The sequence below is a fragment of the Triticum aestivum genome, chromosome 6A, assembly GCF_018294505.1.
Source record: "Triticum aestivum cultivar Chinese Spring chromosome 6A, IWGSC CS RefSeq v2.1, whole genome shotgun sequence".
In the NCBI taxonomy this organism is placed as follows: domain Eukaryota; kingdom Viridiplantae; phylum Streptophyta; class Magnoliopsida; order Poales; family Poaceae; genus Triticum; species Triticum aestivum.
The window spans coordinates 486,909,941-486,935,430 of record NC_057809.1 but is presented as its reverse complement, the minus strand read 5'-3'; the positions used below and the strand labels follow the sequence as shown (position 1 = coordinate 486,935,430).

The following is a 25,490-nucleotide window of genomic DNA, read 5'->3' as shown; positions in this document are numbered from 1 at the left end:
ACATAACGATATTCACTGCATGCCTCAGCACTCATTGGACTGCACGCATCAAAATGTGTTACTTCCAACAAGTTGCTATCTTGTTCCATCTTACTGAAAACGAGGCCTTTCAGTCATCTTGCACATGTAGTATGATTTGCATGTCCCAAGTGATTCAAAATCAAGTGAGTCAAAACGGTCCATTTGCATGGAGTTTCTTCATGCATACACACCAATAGACATGGTTCGCATGTCTCAAACTTTTCAAAAACGAGTGAGCCCAAAGATCCATCAACATGGAGCTTCTTCATGCGTTTTATACCATTATGACTTACATGGCAGTGCCACAAGTAAGTGGTACTATCATTACTATCTTATATCTTTTGGCATGAAAATGTGTATCCCTACGATCAAAATTCAATAAACCATTCCTTTAGGTGCAAGAGCACTTATTCAGGTTTAATACTAATCTTGATGGTAGAGGGAGCGTGCGATGTTAGATCACATCAAACTTGGAAACACTTCCAACATGTATCGTCAGCTCACCTTTAGCTAGTCTCCGTTTATTCCGTAGCCTTTTGTTTCGAGTTACTAACACTTAGCAACCGAACCGGTATCTAATACCCTGGTGCTACTAGGAGTACTAGCAAAGTACACATTAACACAATGTATATCCAATATACTTCTATCGACCTTGCCAGCCTTCTTATCTACCAAGTATCTAGGGTAATTCTGCTCTAGTGGTTGTTCCCCTTATTACAGAAGCACTTAGTCTCGGGTTTGGGTTTTACCTTGGGTTTCTTCACTAGAGCAGCAGCTGATTTGCCGTTTCATGAAGTATCCCTTCTTGCCCTTGCCCTTCTTGAAACTAGTGGTTTCACCAACCATCAACAATTGATGCTCCTTCTTGATTTCTACTTTCGCGGTGTCAAACATCGCGAATACCTCAAGGATCATCATATTATCCCTGATATGTTATAGTTCATCATGAAGCTCTAACAGCTTGGTGGCAATGACTTTGGAGAACCATCACTGTCTTATCTGGAAGATCAACTCCCACTCGATTCAAATGATTGTTGTACTCAGACAATCTGAGCACAAGCTCAACAATTGAGCTTTTCTCCTTAGTTTGCAGGTTAAGAAAGTCATCGGAGGTCTTATACCTCTTGACATGGGCACGAGCCTGAAATCCCAATTTCAGCCCTCAAAACATCTCATATGTTTCGCGATGTTTCAAAAACGTCTTTGGTGCCTCAACTCTAAACCGTTTAACTGAACTATCACGTAGTTATCAAAACGTGTATGTCAGATGTTCGCAACAACCACAGACAACGTTCGAGGTTCCGCACACTGAGCGGTGCATTAAGGACATAAGCCTTCTATGAAGCAATGAGGACAATCCTCAGTTTACGGACCTAGTCCGCATAATTGCTACTATCAACTTTCAACTAATTTTTCTCTAGGAACATATCTAAACAGTAGAACTATAGCGTGAGCTACGACATAATTTGCAAAAACCTTTTGACTATGTTCAGGATAATTAAGTTCATCTTATGAACTCCCACTCAGATAGACATCCCTCTAGTCATCTAAGTGATTACATGATCTGAGTCAAACTAGGCCGTGTCCGATCATCACGTGAGACGGACTAGTCATCATCGGTCAACATCTTCATGTTGATCGTATCTTCTATACGACTCATGCTCGACCTTTCGGTCTCCGTGTTCCGAGGCCATGTCTGTACATGCTAGGCTCGTCAAGTTAACCCTAAGTGTTTCGCGTGTGTTCCGAGGCCATGTCTGTACATGCTAGGCTCGTCAACACCCGTTGTATTTGAACGTCTGAATAAAACACCCGATCATCACGTGATGTTTTGAAACAGCGAACTGTCGCAACGGTGCACAGTTAGGGGAGAACACTTCTTGAAATTGTTGTAAGGGATCATCTTATTTACTACCGTTGTTCTAAGCAAATAAGATGTATAAACATGATAAACATCACATGCAATCAAATAGTGACATGATATGGCCATCATCACTTTGCTCCTTTTGATCTCCATCTTCGGGGCTCCATGATCATCATCGTCACCAGCATGACACCATGATCTCCATCATCATGATCTCCATCATCGTGTCTTCATGAAGTTGCCTCGCCAACTATTACTTCTACTACTATGGCTAACGGTTAGCAATAAAGTAAAGTAATTACATGACGTCTAAGTTGACACGCAGGTCACAAATAAATTAAGACAACTCCTATGGCTCCTGCCGGTTGTCATACTCATCGACATGCAAGTCTTGATTCCTATTACAAGAACATGATCAATCTCATACATCACATATATCATTCATCACATCCTTTGGCCATATCACATCACATAGCATACCCTGCAAAAACAAGTTAGACGTCCTCTAATTGTTGTTTGCATGTTTTACGTGGCTGCTATGGGTTTCTAGCAAGAACGTTTCTTACCTACGCATGAACCACAACGTGATATGCCAATTTCTATTTACCCTTCATAAGGACCCTTTTCATCGAATCCGATCCGACTAAAGTGGGAGAGACAGACACCCGCCAGCCACCTTATGCAACTAGTGCATGTTTGTCGGTGGAACCGGTCTCACGTAAGCGTACGTGTAAGGTTGGTCCGGGCCGCTTCATCCCACGATGCCGCCGAATCAAGATAAGACTAGTAACGGCAAGCATATTGAACAATATCGACGCCCACAACTACTTTGTGTTCTACTCGTGCAAAGAATCTACGCAATAGACCTAGCTCGTGATGCCACTGTTGGGGAACGTAGCAGAAATTCAAAAATTTTCCTACGTAACACCAAGATCTATCTATGGAGAGACCAGCAACGAGTAGAAAGGAGAGTGCATCTACATACCCTTGTAGATCGCTAAGCGGAAGCGTTCAAGTGAACGGGGTTGATGGAGTCGTACTCATCGTGATTCAGATCACCGATGATCCTAGTGCCGAACGGACGGCACCTCCGCGTTCAACACACGTACAGCTCGACGATGTCTCCCACGCCTTGATCCAGCAAGGAGAGAGGGAGAGGTTGAGGAAGACTCCATCCAGCAGCAGCACAACGGCGTGGTGGTGATGGAGGAGCGTGGCAATCCTGCACGGCTTCGCCAAGCACCTACGGGAGAGGAGGAGGTGTCACGGGAGGGAGGGAGGCGCCAAGGGCTCAGGTATGGATGCCCTCCCTCCCCTCCACTATATATAGGGGCAGGGGAGAGGGGGGAGGCGCAGCCTTGCCCCCTCCTCCAAGGAAGGGGTGCGGCTAAGAGGGGGGGAGGAGTCCATCCTCCCCAAGGCACCTCGGAGGTGCCTTCCCCCTTTAGGACTCTCCCCTTTTTCCTATATCTTGGCGCATGGGCCTCTAGGGGCTGGTGCCCTTGGCCCATGTAGGCCAAGGCGCACCCCCTACAGCCCATGTGGCCCCCCGGGGCAGGTGGCCCCACCCGGTGGGCCCCCGGGACCCTTCCGGTGGTCCCGATACAATACCGATGACCCCGAAACTTGTCCCGATGGCCGAAACAGGACTTCCTATATATAAATCTTTACCTCCGGATCATTCCAGAACTCCTCGTGACGTCCGGGATCTCATCCGGGACTCCGAACAACATTCGGTAACCACATACAAACTTCCTTTATAACCCTAGCGTCATCGAACCTTAAGTGTGTAGACCCTACGGGTTCGGGAGACATGCAGGCATGACCGAGATGTTCTCCGGTCAATAACCAACAGCGGGATCTGGATACCCATGTTGGCTCCCACATGTTCCACGATGATCTCATCGGATGAACCACGATGTCAAGGACTCAATCGATCCCGTATACAATTCCCTTTGTCTAGCGGTATGGTACTTGCCCGAGATTCGATCGTCGGTATACCGATACCTTGTTCAATCTCGTTACCGGCAAGTCTCTTTACTCGTTCCGTAACACATCATCCCGTGATCAACCCCTTGGTCACATTGTGCACATTATGATGATGTCCTACCGAGTGGGCCTAGAGATACCTCTCCGTTTACACGGAGTGACAAAATCCCAATCTCGATTCGTGCCAACCCAACAGACACTTTCAGAGATACCCGTAGTGTACCTTTATAGCCACCCAGTTACGTTGTGACGTTTGGCACACCCAAAGCACTCCTACGGTATCCGGGAGTTGCACAATCTCATGGTCTAAGGAAATGATACTTGACATTAGAAAAGCTTTAGCATACGAACTACATGATCTTGTGCTATGCTTAGGATTGGGTCTTGTCCATCACATCATTCTCCTAATGATGTGATCCCGTTATCAACGACATCCAATGTCCATGGTTAGGAAACCGTAACCATCTATTGATTAACGAGCTAGTCAACTAGAGGCTTACTAGGGACATGGTGTTGTCTATGTATCCACACATGTATCTGAGTTTCCTATCAATACAATTCTAGCATGGATAATAAACGATTATCATGAACAAGGAAATATAATAATAATCAATTTATTATTGCCTCTAGGGCATATTTCCAACAGATGGCCATATCACATCACTTATATTGATTGCATGTGATGTTTATCCTTTATGCATCTTATTTTAAGGTATAAGTGTTCTCTCTGAGTATGCACCGTTGCTACAGTTCGTCGTGCCGAGACACCACATGATGATCGGCTGTGATAAGATCTACATTCACATACAATGGGTGCAAACCATTTTTGCACATGCATAATACTCGGGTTAAACTTGACGAGCCTAGCATATGCAGATATGGCCTCAGAACACTAAGACCGAAAGGTCGAGCATGAATCATATAGTAGATATGATCAACATTGTGATGTTCACCATTGAAAACTACTCCATCTCACGTGATGATCAGACATGGTTTAGTTGATTTGTATCACGTGATCACTTATATGATTAGAGGGGTGTCTATCTAAGTGGGAGTTCTTAAGTTTGATTAATTGAACTTTAATTTATCATGAACTTAGTACCTGATAGTATTTTGCATGTGTATGTTGTTGTAGATAGATGGCTCGTGTTGTTGTTCCGTTGAATTTTAATGCGTTCCTAGAGAAAGCTAAGTTGAAAGATGATGGTAGCAACTACACGGACTGGGTCCGTAACTTGAGGATTATCCTCATTGTTGCACAGAAGAATTACGTCCTGGAAGCACCGCTAGGTGCCAAAGCCGCTGCAGGAGCAACGCCAGATGTTATGAACGTCTAGCAGAGCAAAGCAGATGACTACTCGATAGTTCAGTGTGCCATGCTTTACGGCTTAGAACCGGGACTTCAACGACGTTTTGAACGTCATGGAGCATATGAGATGTTCCAGGAGTTGAAGTTAATATTTCAAGCAAAGTCCGGGATTGAGAGATATGAAGCCTCCAATAAGTCTATAGCTACAAGATGGAGGAGAATAGTTATGTCAATGAACATATACTCAAAATGTTTGGGTATAATAATCACTTGATTCAACTAGGAGTTAATCTTCCTGATGATAGTGTCATTGACAGAATTCTTCAATCACTGCCACCAAGCTACAAGAGCTTCATGATGAACTATAACATGCAAGGGATGGATAAGACAATTCCCGAGCTCTTCGCAATGCTAAAGGCTGCGGAGGTAGAAATCAAGAAAGAGCATCAAGTGTTGATGGTCAACAAGACCACCAGTTTCAAGAGAAAGGGTAAAGAGAAGAAGGGGAACTTCAAGAAGAACGGCAAGCAAGCTGCTGCTCAAGTAAAGAAGCCCAAGTCAAGCCTAAGATCGAGTGCTTCTACTGCAAAGGGACTGGTCAATGGAAGCGGAACTGCCCCAAGTATTTAACGGATAAGAAGGATGGCAAGGTGAACAAAGGTATATGTGATATACATGTTATTGACGTGTACCTTACAAATGCTCGCAGTAGCACCTGAGTATTTGATACTGGTTCTGTTGCTAATATTTGCAACTTGAAACAGGGACTATGGATTAAGCGAAGATTGGCTAAGGACGAGGTGACGATGCGCGTGGGAAATGGTTTCGAAGTCGATGTGATCGCGGTCGGCACACTACCTCTACAGCTACCTTCGGGATTAGTTTTAGACCTGAATAATTGTTATTTGGTACCAGCATTGAGCATGAACATTATATCTGGATCTTGTTTGATGTGAGACGATTATTCATTTAAATCAGAGAATAATGGTTGTTCTATTTATATGAGTAATATCTTTTATGGTCATGCACCCTTGAAGATTGGCCTATTTTTGTTGAATCTCGATAGTAGTGATACACATATTCATAATATTGAAGCCAAAAGATGCAGAGTTGATAATGATAATGCAACTTATTTGTGACACTGCCATTTGGGTCATATTGGTGTAAAGCGCATGAAGAAACTCCATTCTGATGGACTTTTGGAATCACTTGATCATGAATCACTTGGTACTTGCGAACCATGCCTCATGGGCAAGATGACTAAAACGCCGTTCTCCGGAACAATGGAGCGAGCAACAGATTTGTTGGAAATCATACATACTGATGCATGTGTCCAATGAATGTTGAGGCTCGCGACGGGTATTGCTACGTCTTGAGCTTGCGTTGGTTTTCCCCGAAGAGGAAGGGATGATGCAACAGAGTAGCGTAAGTATTTCCCTCAGTTTTTGAGAACCAAGGTATCAATCTAGTAGGAGGCCATGCTCAAGTCCCTCGTACCTGCACAAAGCGATAGCTACTCGCAACCAACGCAATTAGGGGTTGTCAATCCCTTCACGGTCACTTACGAGAGTGAGATCTGATAGATATAATATTTTTGGTATTTTTGGTATAAAGATGCAAAGTAAAAAAGTAAAAGCAAAGTAAAAAGCAAAGCAAGATTAAAGTGATGGAGATTGATATGATGAGAATAGACCCGGGGGCCATAGGTTTCACTAGTGGCTTCTCTCAAGAGCATAAGTATTCTACGGTGGATGAACAAATTACCGTTGAGCAATTGATAGAATTGAGCATAGTTATGAGAATATCTAGGCATGATCATGTATATAGGCATCACGTCTGTGACAAGTAGATCGAAACGATTCTGCATCTACTACTATTACTCCACTCATCGACCGCTATCCAGCATGCATCTAGAGTATTAAGTTAAAAACAGAGTAACACCTTAAGCAAGATGACATGATGTAGAGAGATAAATTCATGCAATATGAAATAAACCCCATCTTGTTATCCTCGATGGAAATGATACAATACGTGCCTTGCTGCCCCTTCTGTCACTGGGTAAGGACACCGCAAGATCGAACCCAAAGCTAAGCACTTCTCCCATGGCAAGAACTGCCAATCTAGTTGGCCAAATCAAACGGATAATTCGAAGAGACTTGCAAAGATAACAAATCATACATAAAAGAATTCAGAGAAGATTCAAATATTATTCATAGATAGACTTGATCATAAACCCACAATTCATCGATCTCAACAAACACATCGCAAAAAGAAGATTACATCGAATAGATCTCCACAAGAGAGGGGGAGAACTTTGTATTGAGATTCAAACAGAGAGAAGAAGCCATCTAGCTACTAACTATGGACCCGAAGGTCTGAGGTAAACTACTCACACTTCATCGAAGGGGCTAGGATGATGTAGAAGCCCTCCGTGATGACGGCCCTCTTCCGACGGAGCTCTGGAACAGGCCCCAAGATGGGATCTCGTGGATACAGAAAGTTGCGGAGGTGGAATTAGGTTTTTGGCTCCTGTTCTGATCGTTTGGGGGTACGTGTGTATATATAGGAGGAAGGAGTACGTCGGTGGAGCACCAAGGGGCCCACGAGGCAGGGGGCGCGCCCCCCACCCTCGTGACCTCCTCTTTGACCCCCTAGAGTAGGGTCCAAGTCTCCTGGATCACGTTCGGTGAGAAAATCACGTTCTCGAAGATTTTGGACTCCGTTTGATATTCTGTTTATCCGAAACACTGAAATAGGCAAAAAACAGCAATTCTGGACTGGGCCTCCGGTTAATAGGTTAGTCCCAAAAATAATATAAAAGTGGAAAATAAAGCCCAATATAGTCCAAAACAGTAGATAATATAGCATGGAGCAATCAAAAATTATAGATACGTTGGAGTCGTATCAGGTATTGTTATTTTCTCACCTTCACAGATGATTTGAGCAGATATGGGTTATCTCGTGCCTTTACTTGTGCAAGCTTATTTGTGATATATCTCTTGCTTGCTTGTGTTCCTATCTTTGTTGCATCATATAGGTTGCTCGCCTAGTTGCATATCTAGACAACCTACTTTGATGCAAAGTTTAAATTGTTAAAGAAAAGCTAAAAATTGTTAGTTGCCTATTCACCCCCCCTCTAGTCAACCATATCAATCCTTTCAATTGGTATCAGAGCCTCGTCTCTTTGTTAAGGACTTTACCGTCCGAAGAGTATGGTTGATACCGTAGACGGTGTGGAGGAACACTCCGGTGTGAATCCGATCTCGTCTACGGGTGATGGGGGAACCTCGGTCTCTCGTGAGGAGTTCAATGTGGCCTTGGAGACATTGAAAACCTCCATGACGACTGAGGTTGAAAGCATGTTTACTAAATTCCTTGAAGGGCTTAAACTATCCACCGCACAGTTGAAAGTGGGTGATCCCACTGACAAGGTGACGGATGCTATCTCCGACAAGGGGGAAGCTAGTAGTGAAAAGGCTCCTTCTTCTAGTGTTAAAAATGGCACCGGCATCTTTGCTCATGTGGAACCACCACTTGTTTGTGGTGGACCGGTTCCTTCCACTCATTTGAATCATGCCGGTCCTCCCCCTAAGATTGTGGAAAATGAGGACTTTGATTCTTGGGTTTATCACTTTAAGCATCATTTAAATCATGTGAACACTAATCTTTGGAGAAAAAATGATGAAGCCAAGTTTAAGCCGCAATGTGTACTTGTGTTAAACTTATGTTAGCCAGGCGGTCAGCCCCACGCATAAAAAAAGTTAGCACTACACTGCACCGCACCCAAGGTTTCTCGTCGTGCATACGCAACGACGCAACGACGAGATTTAGTGTTAGATTCTTCATACCGATTCAAGGATTGAATGGCGACGATTGTGGCTCCCGAACGCTGGTCCTTAAGGACATGTGTAGGAAGACTTTTCAGTTGTCATCAATAAGGTTAGGCCGGCTCCAGCATGGGAGCAGTGACTCGTTCTGTTGGTGACAATGGTCGTTCGGGTGTCCATGGTCCTCGATGTAAAATTTTATTATATCTGATTGCTTTGCACTTTCTGTGAATTTTTATAATAGATATGATATTCTCGAAAAACAAAAGCACTACACTGCAGCGCACCCAACAACATCTGATGACATGGACCGAGCCAGGACCCGCGTCGAAGCACGACGCATTTCTTTACCCTATCCGGCCACGTCGCCCGTCCCCTCTCCCACCTTCTTCCTCCGCTCCCGTCGAGAGCCGAGCCGTGTCCCGCACACTCCCCGTCCCCGTCCCCGTCCCTGTGCGGATGGATCACGATTCACGGCCTCACGCCACAGGAGGAGGCCACTGGCGGCTCGCTGGAAACACATGGCCAGGACACTTCGGGCGATTTTTGTAGCGCCGACCCAAGAGCTTGTGGCCAGGAGCCGCCCATTTGCAGGCGAGCGCGACGCCTATCCGACCCACTTGCCGCTTCCAGAGCCGCGCCGCGTGTCGGGCCCCCGCGGCCCGGCGCCGGCGGGGCCCGGCTGACGTGCCATAAAGCGCACGGAAAGATCACCCCGGCCCTCCCTTTTCGTTATCCTCTCGCGATTTTTCTACCCCGCCCACCCGCACAGTCACGGGCGCATGTGCCCCAACAAATCTCGTGGCTGGGATATTTCCGCGGTTTTTTCTTGGAATTTTCCTCTGGAGCACAGGGAGGCCGTCGACGGTCTAAAAACGGCAGCGCTGGTTTTTCCCCCCCCCCCTCCTCTTGTGGCGGTAGGAGAGAAGTGAGCGTGTCCGTGGCCTGCTTCAGCATGTGGCGAATGATCGGACGGGATTGAGCAGCCCTATGGTTAAGGCGGCCCTGTGATTTCCTCCGGTGCATGCCGACGCCGCGCCTCGCGAGCGAGCGGGCGAGCACGCGTTGCATGCAGGCAGGCGGAGAGGAGAGCACGCGTGCGTGCGAGGCCAAGTTGTACGGTGGCGCTGATGCTGCCCGCCCGCCCGCCGTGGCAAACGGCACATGACAGCGAGTGAGGCGGAGGAGGAGCCACAGCCACAAGAACGAGCGGCTCAAACCGCAGGGTTTATATTTTTGTTTTTTTTTCTCCGGGAGGGCGCCGGGAAAATGGAAAAATCCCGTCCGACGTGGCGCGCCCCTCCATGCTCTTTTTCTCCCGTCCCCTCACTCGCCAGCGCGCTGGGCCCTACGTACATACGTACCCCTCTCTTTTATGCGACTCCTCTCTCCCTCCCCTCCTGACTCGTCTCAGTCTCTTCGCCTCTCTTCTCTCCCTCCTGCCCGTGCCTCCCTCCTCGCGCTTCATCGACAACGAGCACCTCGTCTTGGTCTTGGCCTTGGCTTTTGGTGTGGCGACGTTGGGTACTGTGATTATCTTGTTCTCGCTGGCAGGAGATGGCCTGTACGCAGGTAATTCATCCACACTTCTTCCGGGTGCGATCGAGTTAAAATGGTGCAGATTATGGATGCTTATGCTTCTTCTCCTCCGTGGTCCGTGCTTGCTTGCAGGAGAACGCCATGGCAACCGACGAAAGCACCGGGGATCATCGCGGGAGTCGTCCGAGTTCCCACGACATGGATTTATCAGGGGATGACCACGTGCCAAAGGTACCGCAGTTTCCTGCGCAAAACCCGCGTGTCTGTGTCTGTGTCTGCAACCGCCCCCCTGAATCGAATGAATTTGTGGCCCGAGCAGGCGCGCAAGCCGTACACCATCACGAAGCAGCGGGAGAAGTGGACCGAGGAAGAGCACAAGCGCTTCCTGGAGGCCCTGCAGCTGCACGGCCGCGCCTGGCGCCGCATACAAGGTAACGATCGCGCGCCCGTGGTAGTACAAGGCAACCGATTTCGCACGCTCGGTTCGCCGCGCTCACCCTTTCTCCGTGCGCGCTCTCGCAGAGCACATAGGCACCAAGACGGCGGTGCAAATCCGGAGCCACGCGCAGAAGTTCTTCTCTAAGGTCGGGCCGCCTCCCCTCACCATCTAACCAACTCGCTCATCCCTCGGCCATGATTTGTTTATCAGCCACGGGTTTTCCTGACGCCGGATTCGCCTCGCGCTCTGCAGGTCACCAGAGAGTCGTCCGGGAGCAGCAGCGGCTCGGGCGCCGCGGCCGCGACGGCGACGGCGGCGATCCAGATCCCCCCGCCGCGGCCCAAGAGGAAGCCGACGCACCCGTACCCGCGCAAAGCGGACGACGGCGCGGCGGCCGGCGGGAAGCACGGCCCGGGGCTCACGCATCTGGAGAGGCCTCCCGTGCGGATGGGCGAGCAGGAGGAAGGGTCGCCGACGTCGGTGCTCACCGCGTCGCGGGTCGAGGCCTCGGGTGGCCGCTTCTCCAATAACTCCAGCGGCAGCAGGTCGCCGGTTCCGTCGGCCGCCGGCTCCCTCTACGGCTCGTCGGTGGACAGAGGGGACGGCTGCCTCTCGCCAAATACTAAGGTACCGTGTTTATTTACGAAGTACTCCCTCCGTTCCAAAATAGATGACCCAACTTTGTACTAAGGTTAGTACAAAGTTGGATCATCTATTTTGGAACGGAGGGAGTATTTTATATGGCAAAAACATGAGCCATCCAATATCCAATTGCAATATAAAACAAGTATGTAATTGCTAATGCGCTCTCGCCTGGAATTCCTTAAATTTCAGTCAATCATCTTAGACTTCAGTTTGCCTTGAGATTAAAATGATTGGCCATACTCTCTATATCTAAGGGCCTCTTTGATTCGCGGGATTACAAAAACACAAGAATAGGAAAAACGTAGGATTGAAATGACATGTCCATTGGATTCCTATAGGATTTGAGTTTATTTGATCGTATCACATGAAAAATAAAGGATTTCTTCCAAGAGGTTGGAGTGGATGCTACAATTCCTATGAAATGTAGTTCAAATGAATCCATAGGAAGAAATCCTATGGGATTCAATCCTGCGAATCAAACGATCAACGCAGGAAAAATTCCGAAGGATTCTTATCCTTCAAAAATCCTATGAAAATCCTTTGAATCAAAGAGGCCCTAAAGGTGGTGGAAATTAACCGAATCTAAGAAAATTGCAGTTGCATGGATGCTCTCATTAAAAAAATACGGATCAGATTAGTTATGAAGAAAGAGTCCAATTTCAAGCTGAGTTTGGCTTCACTCAGGTCCTCATACAGCAATACAAGGATGAGTGGTTTAATAAGAGAATAAAGGCTACACACCAGAGACCTAAACAAGTAATACTGACATCACTTTGCGAAGAAAGCAAACTTTAGATATTCTCCCAGTGAAATTTGCCTAACACGATCTGCTTTAACACGTCCGGTACCTTTCAATTCTAACGCATTTCTGAAATGCCAATTTCAGGCTTCAGAGTTCACTGCAAATGGTGATGTCAAAGAGGGGTCATGTACAGGATCAGCGACATCGGTCCTTAAGCTATTCGGCAAGAAAGTCGTGGTGAATGATTCATTCCAGAAGCCGAATACCAGCACCGGCAACCCGCAGAATGGTGGGGACGTCGGAACTGAAGCTTCAGACGATACAACCACACAAGGAAGCAGAAACCTACCTTCTGGCGGTGCCACAGAAGGAAGCTCATGGAGTCCATGGCCGAGCAGCATGCAGCAGTTTGTGTATTTTGTTCCTCAACCGGATGGTTTCGCCACACAATCTGCGGTGCCATGGTTCGGCACCCTGCCTGGTGCAACGTTCTACCAGCAAGCCGTGGCTCCAAATCAGCACCAGCACCAGCGCCATCGCTCAGAGACCGCAGACCACAAGTTCATGCAGAGGGAAGGATCCTGGACAGGATCAAACACTGGCCCCGGATCAGCTGCGCATAATTCAGATGCTGCCGACTCCCGAGGGAGAGGAAACAGCAGCGAGAGCGACAAAACGCTTGTGCCGCGGTTAACAAAGTGCGAGAGCTCTGTTTCGGTCAGCCTGCAAAGAGGTTTCATGTCATACAAGAGATGCGCGGCCGAGAGCGAATCGCTGCGGTCGGAGGCACCCAGAGAGGAGACCAACGGTGAGTTGACCAGGCTGTGCTTGTGACAGCCGAAGATTCGACACGCTCTTCACAGTTTAGATGTTTGCTAGTTTTGCTCTAGACTCTTGAGCTGGTCGTGTGATCTGCAGTGGGAAGAAGTGACTACCCATCCTGCTGGTTTTGCCTGTCGGTATGTTGCACTTCTCCGAAGCAGCTTGAAGCCGCATTAGATTGAGCAATTCCGGTTCTTGCTCGTGAATATATATAGTCGGAATCTGTAGTAGTATCCATGTTTTTGTTCTCTACAGAGTGTCTGCAGTTTTCCCCCAAATCGGGAGGCTCAGAGTTCAGTGTTGTTGTCTGTATCAACCTGGGCCTGAGAGAGGGTTGTCGTAGTCTTAACTGCATGTTGTAAGCTAGGCAGGCTTGTATCACTCTGTAGTCTGCATTCTGTAAAACATATGATGGGCAGAAGACGAACAAAAACGTCGAATGCTCTGTATATCTAAAGTATAACATAATATACCTGGAATTGGGTCTGCGCATTCATCTTCTTTCCAGGAAATGTTTTTAGATAAATTCCAGGAAATGTTTTTAGATAAATTGCAAGGTATTTCTACAGCAATCAGCTTGCCAGTTATGACAAACTACTTGTTTTCGTCTTGTAGAACATTATTATTTTTGCCTGGAAACTTGTACTGCCTTATGCACAATGTTGTTGGGGCGGCACCAACAGGGCTAGCGCGGCGGCAGCAGCGGCTCAGGTGCGGTACGCAACGGAGAGGAGGCGTAGCTGCGGAGCGCTGCCGAAGCGGGGAGGAGGACAACTGAGGCGGGTCACTGGGAGGCGCCTGGACACCTTCAGTGAGAACCCTTGCCATGCCAAAGTCGCCATTTCTACCTGTGCTAGCAGACGGGGAGCTTCAAAACCAGCCGTTCCGGTACGTCTTTGCTCTCCCACTATGTGACTCAGATCAGGAAGGCAACGCCCATGAATCCACACTACAAACTTACATCCAAGTTCCGAATGATTGGATCACTCAAGAGGAGGCATCACAACCATAATCCAACTCAACTCAGACCTACCCTCTGTACATCATATAGGGGTTAACCATGGGGATCTACTCCTACTTACCTACTCCCTCCGTTCCGAATTACTTGTCGCAGGTATGGATGTATCTAGATGTATTTTAGTTCTAGATACAACCATTTCTGCGACGAGTAATTTGGAACGGAGGGAGTACTTTCCTCCGTCCCATAATGTAAGACGTTTTTTGACACTAGGTATTGTCATTACTGAACAGTACCATCTTTCAGTGTATTTACTACCCCCTCGGTTTGCAAAACATGGTTTGGATATTTCATTATGGACTACATATGGACTGAAATGAGTGAACAAACACACTAAAACGTGTCTATATACATCCGATTCACAAAAAGGGTAGAACATCTTTATTTGTGAACGGAGGGAGTATTTGGAATCCATTGCCATTTACAATGTCAGTCGGCTGTTACAGCTGGTTACTCTCTCATCTGTTCCGTGCTGCTGTACTTTGCAAACACCTTGCTCTCATTTGCTTCCCACCATTTTTGTGCTTCCTTCTCGCCAAAATGCTTCCGACTGTAGGATTGTTGAAAAAGCATATTATCACACAAGTAAATTATCTAGGGAATGTGTGTGTATCAAAGGCCTTTTTGGAGTTACCTGAACCGGATGCGCTTGACGCCTTTGTTTCCACCGGGGGATGTGACAACGGTCACATACACCCCGCGCTCGATTTGCTCGATCGTGCCATTGGGATCAACAGGAGGAATGGTGGCATCATTTTCCCCGGCATAGGTATTGCTGTTAGTGGGTGCTCTTCTGCCATTTCTATGCGTGACTGAGCCTTTCGCCACAGCTGCGCTTGAAGACTGTATACGTTCCCTGTCCACTTGCTGATGGTGATCCCTGATGCTGCTCAGCTGTTGAAATTTGCCGGTGACAGGGTTTTTGTCTGGTGGGTCTGGTAATTCTGCTTTTACTGGTTGTCCATCGTTGATGCGGCTAGGTATAGTTATGGAGTTGTATTATTGCCCATCAGCTAAATCAATCTTCTTTGATAAAGTATTCCTCTGCACAATTTGCGCCAGACAACTTATTTTATATAAATACTCAGTTTCTGAATAGGTAGGGAATTGACATAGGTCAAAGTTATACCTGATTGGTTAAAACCTTTATAATTTCTTTTGCAGCTTTGCAATTTGCTGCTTCATTCAGGATAATCAGCCAGGTTTCCTCGACTTTTCGTTTGTACATTTGAACCTTCAGGCTCCTACGCCGGCATTGTTCTGCTAGGGTGGTCACCTGCTTAGATGAGAACAACATAATTATTAAGATCAATGCTTTACATTTTTAAATAAAAATAAGTCAATAGTTAGTGAAAATATAATGTAAGACGTTTTTTGACACTACACTAGTGTCAAAAAACGTCCTATATTATGGGACGGAGGGAGTATCATTTAAAAGGAGGACAAAAAAAAATCTGACATTGCAAACAATGTTATACTCTATGAATTACCTGTGCTTGAAGCTGTTTTACTTCTCCTAGTAATATATTCTCTGTCGAATCTAATTCTGCTTTCAAATTAGTAGCTGCTTCTGGCATAGAGCCGGTACCTTTTGGGGGTACTGGTTCAGGCATTCTCTGTGTAAGCGAAACGTCGACTGTCTGTTTATTTGGTATGGAACAGCATGGAATGTTGTTTCGTGCACATTTAAATTGACTGGGGCACTCTACTTGCCCCCATCTCCGTGTTTTCAGTTGAACCGGTGCAGCTAAGTCCTGATTTCTCTGATTGGAACCCTGTGCCGTTGTCATTTTTTCCATGATAGAATTTGCTTCCTTGAATATGCGTGATAACTTCGGTGTATATGGTCTTATTTCTGTTGGAAATGCCTCCTCCTTTTGGATCGCTGATTGTGAACTTAGTGTGCCATGTCCTTCAATCTTCTGCAGTTGAGTGAAACACACATCGCAAACACGGTATCTTTTGCTCCTATCTGGTCCAAGAGCTGCCCTTGAAACCTTGTTACTGCTGCAGGAATTGCAGAACATGGAACCACAGTTGTAGCAGTTGTGCTTCTTCCTTGTGAAGGTAAAAGACAACTGACAACTGCTGCATACAGATTGATCCTTGCCTGAGATAGACCTATGTAAACAAACCGCAATAGTGAAATTGGAACCGCAGGCTATACTGTCTACTTGCTTATCTTCCAAGGACTCCACTAGAGTTGGGGAGCTCCTGTCAGTATAGTCACCTAAACCAAGTTGACCTTCTGTGCCTTTGCCCCAGGTATACACCTTTCCATTCATTGTCAAAACTGCGACATGGGAAGAGCCTGACGATATATCTCTGACAAACTCAGTCTTAAGAGGCCCTTCAACCGAACAAATAGATGTGTCACTCAATCGGCGGTTGCCTAATTGTCCGTGTTCCATGCTTCCAATGGTGAAAACAACACCTGTTATTGTAAGCGCGACTGTCAGTGCCTTAGCACAGGATACCTGAGCAAAATCAGAATCAGTGAGTGGCTCGACACAAGTCGGTACAAGCTTGGATTTTTGGTCAGCATGACCCAGCTTTCCTTTATCTGCATCACCCCAAGTGAACAGCTTCCCACTAGGAGCATTGCTCTTGACAGTACCTAATATTTCCACAATGGCAGCTGTGTGCCATGGCCCACATGCCACAGCCTTGGTTCTTAACCCTTTCAGAGACTCTACTTCTTTGGGCCGAGCCACGCTCATCGTGTTGCCATGTCCAAGAACACCAAATGTTCCATCGCCATATGTGAACAGTTGACCAGAGGAGGATATGATAGCCGTGTGCCATTGGCCACATGCGATCTTCAGAACCGATACGCCATCCAAAGGATCAAACAGTTTGTGTGGGAACCATTGGCTTCTTTGACACTGATCATCCCACAGACCCAAGCTGTGAGTCCCTTCACCCCACTCATAAAGTTCTCCTGAAATTGCAAGTGCACAGGTGTGCTTTGCCCCAAATGCAATAGCCTTCATAGGGATAGAGGTAAGAGATTCGATAATCGTAGGTTCGGAGACACTGACACTCATTTTGTGTCCCAATATCCCACCACTCTCCTTTCCCCAAGAGAAGACCTCCCCTTGCTTAGTAACTATTGCTGCATGTTTCTCCCCACAGGCGACGTTCTGCACGTCCAGAATCTGGGTTGGCTTCAATAACCTTGGAAGTGAAACATTATCTTTTGGTGCATCTCCATTCTCCAACACACTGCCTGGAATTTCTCCCCAGGCAAAGATGTCCTTCAGAGAATCTATTCCACATGCCATGTGGGATCCTTCAGAAGCTTTCAGTTTAGGCATTTGGGTAATTCCCTCCTGAATTTTTGCAGCCACTGGAATATCCATGAAACTGTTTTTAACTCTGTTTACCATTTCAGGAGTAATTCTTTCCAAGTAGAAATCTACATCTGACCACGTTCTCTCCCTTGGAGAGACGAATGCTTCTGGGCAATCCAGACTGCTCTTCGATACTTTGTTCTGTATCAATCTAGGACTGCCATACAGTGAGTGTACCTTCATAAATAAATTAGTTAGATACTTCCATAAGTTATCAGTTGAATTTAACAATTTGAAATTACTAGTGGCTAAGAAATGGCAATTTACAGTCTTTCATAAGTTATCAGTGATATCACCTTATTTAGTACTGCATCTGTAAAGTAATATAAGACTTTTTAGATTACTAGTGATCTAAAAAGTCCTATATTACTTTACAGAGGGAGTAGTTATGAAAAATATGCAGCTCCACAAAGTGTATCATTACCCACTTGACATTACATTAGTTTGGGTGTTACCTAATAATTGTATTATTATTTATATATTTGGAAAGGATAATTTATCAAAATGGCCAGAATTGTAACACTGCTCAACATGTTGGTTATTAATTTCGCAATTTCCTGAGCCGAGCAGTGGGTTGTCCCTGATTTTAACAGAAAACCAAAAGTTTTACTTAGCGTAATCTAGGAAAGGTCACAGGTCATGGTGAACTCATACTTGAACAAAGTAATCATGTTCTCACATCACATAGAAATCATGACATGCATAGGTTCCAAATCTAACCTGGCTGAACTTTCTTGTGTCATGCACTGAAAATAGCCTATTCCTTTGCTGAATATAGCTAGGAGGGCTATTTGCGCAACTGTTTATCCGACGGCTGCTTGTTGAATCAACCAAAAGAAGAGGACTATATAGAGCAGATACCAAGGCTGTTAGGCCTAGATGCCAGCAGTCAGCTTGGTCCTTGTCTTTGCAGATCTGGAAGACATGATTGTAAATAGATGTTAGAAAAGGCGGTGATACGAGGAGCAAAGAGATTCTAAACTCAAGAATTCCAGGCCTAGTAGGAAATACCAAGTCCAGTGAGCATTCACCATTCTTGTATATGACTGACAAGGAGTGATGTTCCTTTTCTGGCCAATGCAAACGCAAAAGGTTTGTCTGCAAATACAGACATTCTAAGAATATGTATGTCTTCTTATACTTAAATCAATAAAAAGTGTTTAGGGAAGAAAACCAGATACCGTTTTCTGTCCGAGAACCACACTTGACACAGAACTCAAGCTCAGACTTTTTTCCCTCTCTTTGGAGTACCATATTAGCAGTTTTTCGTCCTGCAAACCGAAAACAAAGTTATGCTGGGCTATTGTGACAGGCCTTTTATTTTTTCTATACCTGAACTGTTTACAGTTACAGGTTTCAGTACAATTATAAAATGCATTCTTGGTATGAAAACAGAGAATGCATGACCAATTCTGAAAGCTACATTTGGAGTTATCTATTCATAGCGCGGTTGTAAATATATTATGTACTGTAAGATATTTACATGTGGTTTGTTTGTCAGCAGTAACAAGGCGTGAAGGAGCATGATAAGAAGGCGGGGACCATATGGACTGATGGAGACAGGTGGGTAAATCAGAAGAAGTTACTAAATGGTGTTGATCATTGCTGAGGTGGGATGATATGGTGAAGAACTTGAAGTCGAAAGCAACTTCTTGACTGTCGGTAATTTACCTTGGTATATATGAGTTTCACGTGGGCTTATTTCCGTATCGGTTTGATACTTGACTTTCAATTATTAATAAAAAATATTGCGAGAAATTTCTGTTTGTAGAAAAAGTTCAAAAGTAAATAAACTTGTTCTCTAGCGCATTGTGTAAAAATGTTTTGCACCGTTGAGTTTTACATGATTGACCAAATTTCCCATACGTCCAGCCATCAGAAATCTGTAGCACCGCACCTCAGTGTTACTACTCACTACTACAAATCTATATTATTTTCATTTTGAGGGAATTATACAGGTTTCTAGTGGTGATTGTATGAAGGTAGTGAAAGAACGTGTAATTTTCTGATCTTGTAGTATAGTATTCTGTAGTGCCAAAGAGGCTACTCACACATGATAGCCTGAACGGGCAGAACCTGGGCTTCCCTCTCTTCCCGCACTTGAGTAGATGGGCGCCTTTCTTGACAGCAACAATGGCCTGAAGAAAAGAAGTGAGAAATTAAACCATGTAAGCGGAAACTCATGGCATGTGTCCTCTGCAGCATTGCTACTTCTTGTAGGTACAAGTGAACACAAAAAGATCCAGGCAAGAAAACTGTGAAATGAACAACCCAAGCTGTTCCGAGCTTTGAAATATGATGAGACTGAAACGGATCACTGTGTTCTTTCTTCCAAGAAAATGCAGATGGCTGTGGTGAAAATGCTCGCCAAAAACAGCAGCAAGAAAAAGAAGAAGAACAGATCCGTCTATGCCAACAGGGACGCGGTGAATTACGAGTGGCCAAAGAAGAATCACTTGAGAAGGTCTGGGGCTTGCAGATAATCAGAAGAGGATGCAAGATGAACAACACTTGTTGCTTGCTGCAACGTACGCACCTGCTCGGCTCCTCTGGTTCCGGAGCTCCTCCCCTCGAGCTCCCCCGCCATTGCCGCGGGATAAAGATCGGGGAAAAGAAACCTTGGCACTGGCAGCACCCTGGGGCTAGGCTCGGGCCTCCTTTGGTCAACAGCGGGAGAAAGCGAAAGATGGCGGTGGAGCGACAGAAAGCAAGCGAGAAAGAAGAGGGGGCAGAGCTTGGGGACGGAGGGAGGGAGGGAGGAAGCGAAGGAAGAAGGCGGGCTGAGGCGCCGTGAGCGGAGGCAGCTCCGGGACCCGGAAAAAGGAAACAGTGGCGATTGTTAACCGCGTGTGTTTAAAGATGACGGACGGGGAAGAGACCCGAGCCTGCCTGCCTGCCTGCCTGCCTGGTGTGCTTTGCTTCGCTTTGCTCGACACACGCAGACACGGTTGCAGAGGTAAAAATCTTATTCATTCGTTTCTCTCTGTTGGTTGCAGCACGCCCTGCTACCTACTTATTGCTACAATGTCGAATCTGTTTGCTTGTAGTTTAGTAGCACTCCATTTACCATGCGGCCGTATGGGCAGCAGGGCAGGGCTGGCCTTTAGCTTTCTCCATCTGTTGGCGTGCGAGGAGAGAGGGAGACTCTGAGAGGAAGAGGCTGTTTGTTTCTGTAGTACTACATGCCTACATCTGTTGCTGTTTTCTCCTTCTGCGCGAGGCACATCTGTGGCTGTAGCCCGCGGTAGCCTGCTTCGTAATCTTGGATCCGTTTCCTGTCAAATCTCAGGATCTGTCACGATTGCCTACTACAAGGCCCGAAAAGCCCGGTCCGTGCCGGCATCCGACGGCGCACCACTGCCATGGATTAGCGCAGAATCTGGCGCCTGATTTTCGTTTTTCTGATCACCCCTCTTCAGCATCCCCGCAAACGCGAAGGCATCGTCAGCCCTGTGTTGGATTATTTTTTTAAAACGAAGGCAAAAGTTCTGCCTCATCTCATTAAATAAGGACAAGAACAATGTATTTTGTAAAATATTTCAGGACAACAAAGGTCCGAAAAGGGAACCACTCTCCGGTAAAATGTTACCCAGGAACGTAGCCCCGGCCACTACCAAAGTTTTAGCCTCTTCTCTAATCTTCGCCGCCACACTGGTGGGCAGCGATGCCTTGTTGTGAAAGACACGAGCATTTCTTTCGTTCCAGATCTCCCAGTATATGAGCACTTGTAATGAGTTTACCGCCTTTCTCGAGTATCCCGGTTGTCCCTCGCCCGATTTCCACCATTGTTTCACTGTGTGCAAGTCGTGCCAAGAAGATGTCGTTGATTGCCACCCCAACCAATCATAGATCAAGTCTCAAACCCTTACAGTGAAGCGACATTTGAATATCAACGCAGTTTCTGGAACCCTCTTGCATAGCTGACAAAGGCCACAGTTTGGCCACCCTCTACGAAGCCCTGTGTAGGATGAAACGGAGCCCTGTGTAGGATGATCGTGCGTGTCCCCGCACATGTGGAGAGGACCACGCAGCGTAGGCAGGCGCTGCCCCCGTCCGAGTCAGCGCACAGCGGCTACGCGGCTGGTTTCTATCTCTCTCTCGTCCGCAGATGGGTGATGTCGCCTTGGACGCTTCGCTGCCCGTGCGTGAGAACGGCGTTGCTGCAACGAGCGAACAGCAGCAGCGAGTACTGCCTACTCTGGCGCCGTGCGTGTATGTATCCCTAATAACTGAGTACGTATGTGTGACAGGATAGCTCTACGTGGTTACTGTGCGTACGCTACCGGAGTAGTGGTGCCTTTATGCACGACATTCCTCTTCATTGAGCATTTATGATTTTGCAGTGCGCACTGTGCAGTGATGTTGCTGCTGGCGCTTCTTGCCCGTGTGCATCTCCAGGATTTTCTACGGTGGACTTTTTACACGTAAGTTCAAACACCTGAAAATTCCAAATAAAAATTGAGTTGGAAATTCCAAAAGTATAGTGATTCCTTTGGTTTACAGGAATTTTGCAAGACTTATGTAGGAATTTTTTCTTTCTAGAATCGCTTGGTTAGTATGAATGAATTTATATTCCTATGTAGAATTGGGTTTGCCGGAGCATGGACGGGCTGATTCATCCCCCGCCTTTGTTGTGGTGCACCACTGCACTTTGTTTGGTGGGCCTACACAAGCTAAGTTGTGGTCTTCGTCGCTATCACCTAGTGCCACTCCACCGGCACCAGGTGTTCCACCTACTGTGTCAACCTCACCTTCAACTTCTATCGAACCCGTTGTTGCTCCTACTTCACCTACGGTCCGTTCAGAGGCACCGATGGCTCTGTCTGAAGGGATGTCCACTCCCTTTCAATGTAGTAGCCGTTACCTCGTCTTCGTTGACGACTATTCTTTGACCGACGAGCACACTATGGATAAGGCAATGCGCCGCCAAGCTGAGCGCAATTTGGACACATCCGTGACATTATGGCCTGAACGAAAACTTTTTATGTCACAATTATGACACTTCTATGATGATTACTGTGACAAAAACACGTATCATCATAGATGTGGTGGATTCCTACTTCCATGACAAAAAAACATGACATAAATTGGGCTTTTCATCCTGGGCGGGCCGGAGACGCATGTGCATTTACATTCTTTGGGCGTCCATGATGGAAAAAAATGTGGTAGAAACGAGGGCAAGGAAAATTTCAGGGAGTTCCCGGTTACGGTGGGTGGTCGGGGCCGAGTGATGCACTGTGGTTTGCGCATTTCTCTCGTACGTGCGTGTGTGCGAGGCATTGGCTAACTGAACCCGAGTGAGGGATTCGCTTACTGAACCTAAACGATTGCACTAGCTACGTTACTGAACCCGAGCGATCGATCCCTTGGCTGTTAACTGAACCCGAGTGATTCCTTCATGGTTGCTGCTAACTGAACCCAAGCGATCGATCGTGCTCCTACTTACTGCAGCCGACCGAGCCCCATGCGGGACGTAGCCAACTGGTGTTGGGTTGCCTCTCGATGAACAGTGGCCATCGCTACCGCGCGCACGATACGTAAAATGAGTCGAGGCGTGGTGGGGGGATATGCTGCAGCACTTCCACCTTGATGAGAACGAAGATGCTGGAGAACTCATAGCCATGCAAACAAGCATGCTCCACCCGTAGGATGCTCGCGAAGCCGGCGACAGAGGTCGCGACTCCACGCCTGTTCTAGAGCTCCAAAGACAGCTTTTCTAGCCACAGGTTGACGACGTGCCAGTAGGAGAAGGAGAAAGCGTTGTCCCCCGCATTGTGCGCATGATCTGGACCATGTGAGAGCCGACATAGATCAGACTCGCACGAATGGCCGCGACCTGCTCCTCCTCCTGCTGGAACTCGGCGAAGGCCGTGCCCACCGCGAACCCAGCAAAGCACACTGCAGCAATCCCGAGCCGCTGTCGGAACACACGCCGGAGCCAGGAAAGTTGGGCTTGGGTGGAGAGATGTTGACAAGGCAAACATGGGTATTCTGATCGGGGACGAGAGGGAAGTGGACGTCGGGCGAGGTAGGGCGACCACGGACCACAGGCTCCATTGGGGCAGCGGAAGCAAGTCAAGGCGAGTTAGGGCGAAAGGGGACAATGACAAGCGAAGGAGAGGGGTCAGGGCCGAGCTGTGTGACGGGCTGTGGTGAAGGAGGGCGGGTACTAATAAGAGCAGCGCTAGGTTTAGGGTTAGAGCTGCAAACACGGATGCTGCATCAGAAGCTAAGATGTCCAACACGACGGCACAGCCAACAAACAACAGGATCCCAACAATCTCGTCGTCTATGACTAAGCGAGAGGCAACGGAAGCAGCGCAGGTGTAAATCGTTAGGTTTACCATATCGGAAAAGAGGATTTGGTGCGAGATGCGAGGGACATAATGGTGCTGGTGACATAGGGCCACGCGAAAGCAGGGCGTCTCTATAGGTTGCATGGCGAGGCGAGGGTGGACTAACGATTAGGGAGTCACATGAGTGGGCAGAGGAGGCAGAGGGGTGGCTGGACGGCGCAACGGAGGAAGAAGATGCGACAGAGGTGTGGCTCTGATGAGCCGCCGATTGGGCAGAAACCTGCCGCGTCGGTAGATGAGAAGGATTTAGTGTATCTAAGCTGCCATGTACTTGATTGCGTAATGGCTTCGATCTTGCAGTGCTCAATCCCAGTGACAGAAGGGGACATGACACGTATTTGTACCGTTGCTATTAAGGATAAAAAGATGAGGTTTATTCATGCATGAGTTTACGTTTTCTACATCATGCCATCTTGCTTAAGGCGTTACTCTGTTCGCTATGAACTTAATACTCTAGATGCATGCTGGATAGCAGTCAATGTGTGGAGTAATAGTAGTAGATGCAGAATCATTTTAGTCGACTTGTCTCAGACGTGATTCCTATATACATGATAATTGCCTTGGATATCGTCATGATTATTTGCTTTTCTATCAATTGCCCAACAGTAATTTGTTTACTCACCGTATGCTATTTTCAAGAGAAAACTATGGCCCCCGGGTCTACTTTTATCATATATAAAATCCTAAAAATACTTTCCTGTAATTTTACTTTATTTATTTTATTTTGTATTTTTATTCGATCTATCTATCAATTACTACACAATTTAATCTTGCACGTAACCGTCGAGGGATTGACAACCCCTTGTTCGCGTTGGATTGCAAGGATTTGTTGTTTGTGTGCAGGTGTTGTTAATGAGGTGTTGTGTGGTTGTCCTACTGGATTGATAACATTGGTTCTTAACTAAGGAAAATACTTATCTCTATTATACTGCATCATGCTCTCCTCTTTAGGGAAATCCCAACGCAGTTCACAAGTAGCAATGCCTACTACTGGCTTATTATTATAAACATATCTTGTCATTTCTAGTAGGTTTAGCTATTCTAGCAGTTTCATCACAAAAGTAAATAACATGCCCATCAGTATTATCAAGAGATCCTTAATCATAGCAATATTAGGTTCTACATTTATTTGTTCAGAGGGTCTAGGTGTTCTGGTATTACTTTTATTAACCATAGTTGTAGCTTTAACATGTTCCTTGATCCTAACAGGGAAATGAGGTTTCTCAATATAAGTAGTAGGCACAACTGGATCAACATTATAGATAATTTTTTCATCTTTAACTATATCAGGTTTCTCTAACATTTATTCAATAGGTGGATGAAATTTAAAACACCTCTCCTTAGTGAGATCAACATAAGTAGCAAAACATTCACAAAAGAAGCTACTATCTTAGAGTCAAGTCCATATTTAGTACTAAACTTATGAAAAGCATCAGTTTTCATAAAAGATTTAACACAATCAAACTCAAGTATTATACCTGACTATTTACCTCTGTCGAGTTCCCAATCTTCAGAGTTGAGTTTAATTCTTTCCAGAAGACCCCATTTGAATTCAATAGTTTTCTT

At 46.3% G+C, this 25,490-nt stretch overlaps 2 protein-coding genes across 8 annotated transcripts; one reads left to right on the top strand and one right to left on the bottom strand.

Annotated features, from left to right (window-relative positions):
- The first annotated feature begins 10,373 nt into the window (after positions 1–10,373).
- On the top strand, positions 10,374–19,398 carry LOC123128024 (protein REVEILLE 7-like). 7 transcript variants are annotated; one of them, XR_006462893.1, is made up of 10 exons: positions 10,374–10,582; positions 10,682–10,780; positions 10,869–10,980; positions 11,072–11,133; positions 11,241–11,615; positions 12,520–13,183; positions 13,881–14,085; positions 17,351–17,536; positions 17,610–17,735; positions 19,073–19,395. XR_006462893.1 is itself a non-coding variant. In XM_044547923.1 (7 exons), exons 1-7 carry the CDS (start codon positions 10,568–10,570, stop codon positions 13,884–13,886), a joined length of 1,401 nt encoding a protein of 466 aa, XP_044403858.1. In that variant the 5' UTR covers positions 10,374–10,567; the 3' UTR covers positions 13,887–13,918. The 7 variants fall into 7 exon arrangements, 2 of the variants coding, with proteins under 2 accessions (XP_044403858.1, XP_044403859.1); XR_006462892.1 differs by having other exon boundaries at positions 19,070–19,395; XR_006462894.1 differs by lacking the exons at positions 17,351–17,536; positions 17,610–17,735 and having other exon boundaries at positions 19,073–19,390.
- LOC123128023 (PH, RCC1 and FYVE domains-containing protein 1) lies at positions 15,143–20,590 on the bottom strand. Its single transcript, XM_044547922.1, has 8 exons — positions 20,105–20,590; positions 19,620–19,706; positions 18,750–18,839; positions 18,580–18,666; positions 18,289–18,483; positions 15,706–17,745; positions 15,345–15,491; positions 15,143–15,259 (listed from the first exon to the last, which is right to left on the bottom strand). The coding sequence occupies exons 1-8, from the start codon at positions 20,153–20,155 to the stop codon at positions 15,215–15,217; spliced, it is 2,742 nt and encodes a 913-aa protein (XP_044403857.1). The 5' UTR covers positions 20,156–20,590; the 3' UTR covers positions 15,143–15,214.
- Between the last annotated feature and the right edge of the window lie 4,900 nt (positions 20,591–25,490).